Below are 8,995 nucleotides of genomic sequence, written 5' to 3'. Positions count from 1 at the left end.
GCGGCCGTGAGCGCAGGCGCTTGGGAAATATGGGGCTGGTCACACCCCCGGGTCACCTGGCCGGAAGTTTCCCTCAGTCCTTCAAAGGAAAAGGAGGAAGAACTGTCACAGTACAAGCACTTGATGACATTAATGGTTCTAATCCTGAAATTAGAAGTTCTTAAGGGTTTTTCCTTGTTGTTGGAGCTCTACAAAGTGAGATGAGACAGGATATTTCAGTTGGAAAGTATCTACAACCAATGCCTAGCCCAACTGCCTGACCAAAAGTTAAAGACATTATTTTTATTATGGATTCAGCTAGATGAACTAGAGGTTGGACTAGGTGATCTCCAGAGCTCCCTTCCAACCCAAACTGCTCCATGATTGTCATTAACCTCCCATTTCCAGTTTCCTTTCTAGCTGTTCCATTCAAATCAGATTTTCCCACCTTCCAGCTAATTCACCCTTTGTTTTGCAGCCCCTGTGGAACTGCAGGTACTGCATCTCCTCACACAAGGACAGCAGCAGCAAAGGTCTTTGCCACCATCTCTGATGTGTAGGAAGAACTCCTTTTTTCCTGCTTTTTCATCCTGCAGAGGGGGTTCAGAGAAGCACAGCAAGACACCATAAAGGGGCTGGACACCACCTTTGGCTGTCGTGCTAAGAGCAGCAAGCTCTGCTGTCCTTCCCAGGATGATTCCATGCATTCCCCTGCTGAGCTCAGAGCTGGCTAGCACAACACTGCCAGCCTTTGGCCAGTTTTCCAGCCAGCACTAACAAAACACCCCTGATATCACCCCCAAATTTTCAAGAAGCACTGACTGAGGTGTGTAAAGGGTCTTTCCCCAGCAGGGAGGTCAATGGGTCACTGCAGCCACAGAGGGGTTTTGTCCCCACCCCAGCACAGGCCTGACAAGTTGGACCTTCTAATCACTGGAAAGAGAAGAATCCAATTGTTTGAAATTGTTCTAATTCTTCTCATTGTTTGAAAAAGAAAGTGGCAGATTTTTTTTATGCTTCTTAAATTGTTTCCTTTAATAGGAAGTGCTGCTTTACTCTACCGTGTGCTTCCAAAACAAACGTTTGTCTTCCAAAAATATACAGTGTACACATACTCTGTAGCTATAGATACAAACATTTACAAAGAAACAAGCAGGCTGGAGTGGAATAGCTTGGAAAAAAATCACACAAAGCCTTCCCTTCTGGCCCTCCCAGAGCCTGAGCAGCCGGGCTCTGTGCTGGGAACTGCCCCAAAACACACGACTGAGGAACATCATACCCTTGGAGCAAAAACATTTCCACACGCTGCAGAGGTTTGGAGTTGCTGTTGCCTATTCCCATCCCCTCCTTTAGTCCCTAGGATCTGCCTCGGTGTCTGCATCCCACATCCAAACCCACTGCAGCCGCCCATGCGCTGCCCAGGGGCCCATCCCTGGCGTGGGCAGAGCTCAGCTTTGCTCCAAAGAGGAAAATGTGGTTCTCAGGCGTTTGGTTTTTGTCTGTGAGGCTTCCTCAGACTCGGGGAAACTGGGACACTCTGCGGGCTAGCGGATAGGCCGGTATGGGAATGTCATTCCTGGGATGAAGGTCTGCACGGGGTGAGCTGGGAGCGCGGGGGGGGCTGGCAGCGCCGGGTGCGCGGCGTGGGCCGGGTACCCCAGGGGAGGGGTGTGGATGTGGGGGTAAAATCCTGGTGGCAGAGCCCCGTGGGTTGGTTGCTGTACTGGACCTGAAATCACCAGCTGGAGCAGGCTGTGGAAAGAAATTCAGACGGGAGGGAGGATTATTAGAGGAGCTTTTGTCGTAGCTCTAAGGACAATTCACATCCAACACACAGCACTGCTGAGAGCCAAGAGAACACTGACATAATTAGGTTCTTTATAGGCTTCCAGAAGACTTTTTTCCCTTTTCCCCCCCTTTTTTTTTTAAGCTCTACTCTTTGCAAAAAGCCAAGAAGCAACTGAGGTTAGAGTCAGGTAAAACCAGTGGGGAATTAGGGATGGGACAATTTAGGGGCAGGTTCCTTGCTGGAATTTCATTTCCCTTTCCTGTGCATTTGTTCTAACACAGGCTGAGCAAGATCACCTACAGGTGGGAGCACTGAAGCCCCTTTCTGTCAGGAATCCAGGGAAGAAGTAGCCAGCACTGTGTCACCTTCATCCTTGTGCTAAAGTGCATGTGAATAAAAGCCAAATTCCACAAAGACAGATTTTTATAGGAGATTTTGTCTCAGCAGCCCTTGAGTCTCTTGGAACACACATTAAAGCCAACACAGCTGCAAAAGGTCTCTTACTTGTTATGTGGTAGCCTGGAGCACACAGTCCTCAAGTCATCTGAAAGAGGACAGAAGATTATCAATAAGGATAAAGCAGAAATTAGATTGGTTTTCGTCTCTGCTGTCCTTTCTAGGAAGCTCAGATTACTGAAATATCAGTAATTTTACTGAATAATTACTGATTACTGAATAATCAGTAATCTGTCACCATCATTAGTCAGCAACAGATCCAGAATCCCTCTCTCAGGCCCAAAACCTCCAGAGGAGAGAAAATGTTTCTCCATTTTACTAACTTTCCTCCACCAGACCCTTTATTGTATGTTTGACAATTAAGACAGACAAGACTTAGGATGGATTTTGCAATACCTATACGCCAACAAGAAGTACCTGAGACACAGGAAGTACAAGGTGTGACTCTGCCCACTGAACGTGGCATTTTATGACGGGAAAGGCATCAGGTCAAAGTAAGGCAAAGGTTACCCAGTGCCTGTTTTCATTGGTTTGGGGGTTCTTAACCACTGCTACTGTAAAGAATGGGTTGGGGTTTTTTTCTGGAATCTATCAACTAGAAATTGCACCTTTTTTACCATCTCCAAACTTCTGCTAAAGCAGAATAAGGAATTTAACAACATATCCCGTCGATAAAGTGTTTGCAGGAATAGCTTGAGAACAAACTCCTGCCTTTGCAGATAAACACAATCCCCCCCCCCCAAAAAATATCGGGTATTTCAGCAGTGCCTTACACTGAATTCCCTTCCACAATAAGAGCAAGTGCTCAGAATGTACCAGCTAAGAACAAATGCAGCTGAAATCAGCCCTCCGATGAAAAACCTCCAATTTCTGCTTGTTCTTACAAGAGCTACTTTATAGAAGATTAGGAAGAAGAACAGAGCTACTTTATAGAAGATTAGGAAGAAGAACATTGAAATTTGACCAGCAGCACTGGCTCAGCCAGGACAGAAGCATCAGATCCCTGCTTAGGCAGAGGCCACTCTCTGCAGTTGGGGTCTGCCAGCTGTTGGAGAGCTTCAAGACTTCTGGTCTAACCTAAAATTGCCTGCTTTCAAGAGAATATAACAAGAAAAGAGTCTGTGTGGCTGACCCTGCCCTGTGTTGGGCCACTTCCCTTTTATATCTCTGCATGTCTTTTGGAAAGAACTGGCTTTGGAGGCAGGAAAGCCAGACAAAAGCGATGTTAGCAGCCTTTTTACTGAATTTGGACACACTGTAATGGAGTCTCATTACAGGCAAGCTGAAGTCCCAGAATTTTCAGATGAAGAGGTTTTATTTGCTTTTCAAATTCTTTGTCTAGCACACCCACCCAGGGCTTTATGTGCTTCATGGACTCTCCTCCAGCAGGCAAACTCAGAGAACTTAAACTGGAGCAAAACCAAACAGCGCTTTCTAAATAGCTACAGGCAATTCTGAGGGGAACAAACTGTCCCCATGCCAGACACCCAGATACAACCCCCTGGTGGGCAGTGCAGGGCTGTGGATCAGTCTCCAGCTCTGCAAAGCAATGCCTGACTTGCCCACAGCAGTGATCTCTCCTTTCTTACTCTCCATCCAGCTATTTTTACTGAGCTATTTCATGCACTATCACTTTCTAAGAGGGGCAAACTACTAATTGCACTGTGAACACCTTGATCTTTACTCCCCTCACCCCAAAACTGCCTCTTACAACTTCTACACCCCTGAGGAGAAGAATCCCATGCCAGGTCTCTGCCAGTCCCACAGACAACTCACCTCTGGTGCACAGGAGCGCTCCTGATGCCATGGCCACCTGCAAAGCCTGAGCCAGCCTGTCCAGAGCCAGTTCAATCTCTTTGGATGCATTGAGAGGATTGAGTTCATCAGACAGTCTGTTAATATCCTCCACCAGAGGAACCACGTGGTCAAAGGGCACCAGTCCCAGGCGCCCATAAAGGTTTTTCTCTGTTAAATGCCCCTGGAGCATCATAAGAACCTGCAGGACACTCAGATGCAGCTTGGAATAGAGCTGGTGGCAATCCCTGTCTTCTCCTGAAGTCGAGTCCTTGGCAATTTTGTTGGGAGCGTGTCCATTGGAGAGAGAGGCTTTCTTCTTCCTTTTGTAGGCCAAGGGAGCCTTCACGCACCAGCGGATCAGTCCGGTCAGCGGGGTGAGCTCCAAAAACCCTATTGGCAGGTTGGCTGCAATGGGAGTGTTCAGAAAGGTGATGAGGATCAAGCGAGGGTCTTCGAAGATCCAGGAGACGATCAGCTCGAGCAGATCCGAGGGAGGGATGAGGTCATCTGGAGATAGGAAAGTTATTGTTGGGCAAGCTGAGCCTTGCACTGAAGCACAGGACTTTAATTTAGGCTCTAATTAGTCTCACACACACACACACATCCTACACTGCCACAGTTACGATTTCAGATTTCCCCAATTCTGCTGTTTTTCTCAAGACACCAAAGGTAGTTTGTTCCAGGGAAGACACAACCATGTTCATGTCAACTTCCTCTTCCCCACCTATTCTGAAGACACCACCAAACGCTGATATTTATCCCCTTTCCCAGCAAAGCTTCTTTTGCCATTTTCTTCTCTGCCACCCATCATCTGCTCATTTTTTCCCTAGTTGCATTCTCCATTTATCCCTTGCCACAGGAAGTAGAATGGGCAAGGGAAATAGGAAAAACTTGTTGGGTGAAGAGAAGGAAGTATCAATAATTTAACTCATTTCTTTCAATACTTACTTACCTAAACAAACACATCTTGTGGAAAAACTCAGTGCAACAACACAATCACATGACATGTAAAGGATTATAAAATTATGTAAAGCTTCAGATGAGAAGTGAAAGACGGTCATGAACTTGACTACAGACAACAGAAACCCTGACACATCATCCTGTCACAGGGGGAATGCTGGACTGGAAGAGCAAGCTCCCTTTTCTTGTGTCACCAAAAACTTCTCAAATAAACTAAGGAATTAAAAAATTACTTCCTATGACTCAAATTATTTCCTTTCTGACATGTCTTCTGACATGATGATGGGATATAAAACATGCTCTGAGCTCTACCAAATACTTTATAAAAACAACATAAAGGCTGAGGCCTGAACCTCTCTCTCACTCTCAGTAATGCCAAGCTGTTTATCTGGAGAAGAGTGTGCAAAGCATTTCCTTTATCAATAACAGCATTTGCTTTTCAGGATTATAGGTGGTGTTGGTATTTAGTGTATGGTTGTTCTCTGGTCTACCATGAGCTCTCTGTCACTGAGTAAAGCTAAATCAATCTTATTTTAGACACCTACAAGTGTCTGAGCAACAACCTGAGACAGGTTGTACCACTGGCAGGTCACACATACAGTTAAAAGAGTGCACTGGAGATATGTTGTTGATTGTGTTTCTCACCACTGCTCCATAGAAATCGTCCTCCAGCTTGCAAACATTCAGAACTTGTGTTTCTCCCCTTTTTGGAAGGGATCGGACTGACAGGCAGCCCTGAGTCTCTCTCAGGGCTGACTGAGCCCAGACACATCAACTTTCACTCCCAGAGCTGCTCACTCAATAAGGTCCCCATGTCCTTTGCCCTCTGTGGAGGACAACGCCCTTTGGGTCACATGTTCCTGGCTGCTTCTCCAGCAAAGACTCTCTGTTGTTACCCAGAGAGGCTGTGGACTCCAAATCCCTGGCAGTGTCCAAGGCCAGGTTGGACAGGGCTTGGAGCAGCCTGGTCTAGTGCAAGGTGTCCCTGCCCATGGCAGGGGGGGGAACAAGATGAGCTTTAAGGTCCATTCCAACCCAAACCATGCTGGAATTCTAAGTCAGCCACAGAGTGGTTATTTTTATTCCCACCCCAGTGCCAGATGAGGCAACAGCCACACCCCTGAGCTGCTTCTGGCAATAATTACGTGGTAACACCTCTTTAGGATTCCAGCAGTTAAATCTCTTGCAACAGTTAATTAGTGTGACATTATACTGCACCTCTTACTTGAAGAGACACAGCTGGGGAACACTTACCTGAAGAGAGGTCGTAGAGAGCTGTGACTGATGTAATGAACTGGCAGCAGAAGCGAGGGCTGGCAGTGAAGATCTGCTTCAGGGTCTGGATGGAGCCTGGCACCAGGTTGCAGTAGTCATCAACCAGGGCTCGGGCCAGCCTCACACAGAACACAGCTGGGGTCCGCTGCAGGGACAGCACACAGGGGACACCAGATTAGACCCTGTCACAGGCTGCTTCAGCAGCTGTGTCCCCACCTTCCCCACATGGCACTGTGGCTGCTCTCTCGCAGCACATCACACACTCACACAGAAATACAATCACTGTATTGCAATATTAAAATAGATGGTGATATTTTGAGTTTATGGTATCTGTGGTTTAAAATTGAAACCTTTTAGATCAATATTTTGACTTTGAGATTTTTTATTACTACTTCAGCAACATTTGTTCCTTGTGAGGGTGGTGAGGCCCTGGCACAAGTTGCCCAGAGAAGCCGAAAGTGGCCTGAATGTGTTCAGGGCCAGACTGGACAGGGGTTGGAGCAACCTGGGATAGTGGAAGGTGTCCCTGCCCATGGCAGGGGGTGGAATGGGATGAGCTTTAAAGTCCCTTCCATCACAAACCATTCTGTGATTACATGATTCTGACATAGGCCTGTAGTTCAGCTGGTTCAGTCCCAGAGCAACTAGTTTGGTTGCCATGCCTGCTGTTTTTAGTGTGGAAAATATTCTGCAGAATCCTCACATCACTTAAAAGCTGCCATGTGAAAAAAAAATACACCTTCTCCTGCTATCCAGGTTATATCCCATCCTGCCCTCCCAAAGGCTCACCACGTGGGAGAAAAGGGACCCCAGGGAAACAGTGCTGGTCTGCCTCCTCCCACCCTTCCCTCCCAGCACGGCCTTCCTGCTCTTGCCCTTCTGCCAACCAGGTGACTTCAGCACATCCCACAAGGGCAGCAGGAACAAAGGTGCACTTCCCAAAGCCCACAGTGGGGAATCTCAATAGGAAAGGAGAAGACAGACAAGATCCCCAACTGACTGCATTCGTTGAAGATAGACACAGGTATTTTGTGCCCAAATTTCAAGAGAGGGGCTTGCCTCTTCTACACACAAACCTGCACATCAGGAAGGGTTTATTTCCCAAACTCTAGAGCCAGCTTCTTCAGGCAACGTGACCATGAACTGCCAAGGTTTGTTCCCTGTGTTGGTCAAACCCTAAACTGAGCCCTTTCAATATGCAGAGTTTGGGGGGGGATTATTAAAACTTTCACTGACACGAAAAAAAGCACCCAAACATTTTTTTCTTCCATTGCAGCACATGAATGGATTGGCAAAGCTCTCCACGATGCCAGAGCACAGGAATGGACACAAGCACAGACATGGGGGCAGCTGCTCTATCAGCTGAAACTGCCAGGGAGGAGCAGCTGCCTGTGCCCAGCTGTGGCCCAACTCACTGTGTCCACCCTGGAGCACGCCCTGACTCCCTCCCCAAGCCATCCCTGCCTGCACAGGAGCTGTACCTGCAGCCAGAAGGCAGCACACTCCAGCACAGGAACCCTGCAGACAGCCACTGCCATGGAAACCAGCTTCCCCAGCAAAGCCATCCTGCTGTCGTCTGCTTTGTTCCCTTGGGGGCTGAAGAGAGATGAAAAAATGACCTGCCGGACTGAATCCTTGGTCTGCTCCTGGAAATAATTGCACATGATCTCAAGGAGCTGAAGTTCCTGAAGTGGGTTCAGTTTCTGAAAGAAAGCAAAAGCAAAGCTGTAGAATACACTGAGCCCCTTGAAGAACCAAGAACCAAGTGAAAAGACAGGAGCAGTAAAGGCTGAGAGCTTCCCTTCGGGGTGAGGGACTCCATTGTTATGCACAGCACACGCATTCAAGCTTCTTGAACCACCACTGCATTTATCTGGTGACACTGAAAAGCTCTAGGTTTCATTTGAACACCTGAATATCCAAAGCTGCACCTGCAAGTGCTGCCCACCAACTGAGAGATGAGACTGACGCTGCTGGGAGTAAAACACTTCCTTCCTCTGCAAAGAACAGCACCGAGGACACTGCTGGGCAGCTGGGGGGGCAGAACTGGACTCAGCAGCACACAGGGCTGCAGGGCCATGTACCCCAATAGTCACCACCAGCTGTGGTTTCTGACTGCTGGTCTCTGAGACCCCCATCCCAGCTCTATCCCATGCTCACCCAAAAACCCTGGTAGGGCTCGGCTGCAGCACTAGGGGGCTGTGGGCAGTCCCCAGGGCCACGAGGTCCACCACACCTCCTCGGGGCCCTGAATCCTGGCCAATCCATCAGGGACTTGCCAGCCAGCCCCCTCCCTGCCAAAAAACCTCAGTCACCAGCACCCCAGAAACCCCGTGCTGTCCTCTTGGGGCCTCAGTCTCCAGCAGCAGACCCTCAGGAACCCCATCCTGCCCACCTAAGCTCTCAATCTCCAGCAGCAGCAGCTCGTGCCGGAGGGAACCTGTTCTGTTCTGAGGCCTCAGGCTCCAGCAGGGATCCTGTCCTGAGCTCTTGGGGCCTGCCCTCCATCCCCACTCCCCGGGGCTGTGTCCGCCTCCCAGGCCCCCTGTCCATCTCTGCCGGGGTATCCCTGTCGCACCTTGGGCGGCGCGCCGCGCTCCTTGGGGACCTGGAAGAGGAACTCCTCGAGCAGATCGGTGGGGCCCTTGTCCACGAGCGGCAGCGGCGCGTTCTGCAGCTGGCTGCTGAAGTAGATGTCCAGGTGGTACAGCACCTCCTTGGCGGCGCTTAGCGCGTCCC

At 48.9% G+C, this 8,995-nt stretch overlaps 1 protein-coding gene across 1 annotated transcript; it reads right to left on the bottom strand.

Annotated features, from left to right (window-relative positions):
- Positions 1 to 999: 999 nt before the first annotated feature.
- CUNH7orf26 (chromosome unknown C7orf26 homolog) lies at positions 1,000 to 8,993 on the bottom strand (the record flags this gene model as incomplete). The annotated part of the gene is made up of 6 exons (XM_008639101.2): positions 1,000 to 1,731; positions 2,273 to 2,312; positions 4,001 to 4,528; positions 6,236 to 6,401; positions 7,738 to 7,959; positions 8,835 to 8,993. Coding segments are annotated over 6 exons (1,323 nt in total), but the record flags the coding sequence as incomplete, so codon positions are not given.
- Positions 8,994 to 8,995: the final 2 nt, after the last annotated feature.

This window comes from Corvus brachyrhynchos, unplaced genomic scaffold (assembly GCF_000691975.1).
Source record: "Corvus brachyrhynchos isolate BGI_N302 unplaced genomic scaffold, ASM69197v1 scaffold58, whole genome shotgun sequence".
NCBI lineage: Eukaryota > Metazoa > Chordata > Aves > Passeriformes > Corvidae > Corvus > Corvus brachyrhynchos.
Note: the sequence above shows the minus strand (reverse complement) of the source record. Positions and strands in the feature narration are given on the sequence as shown.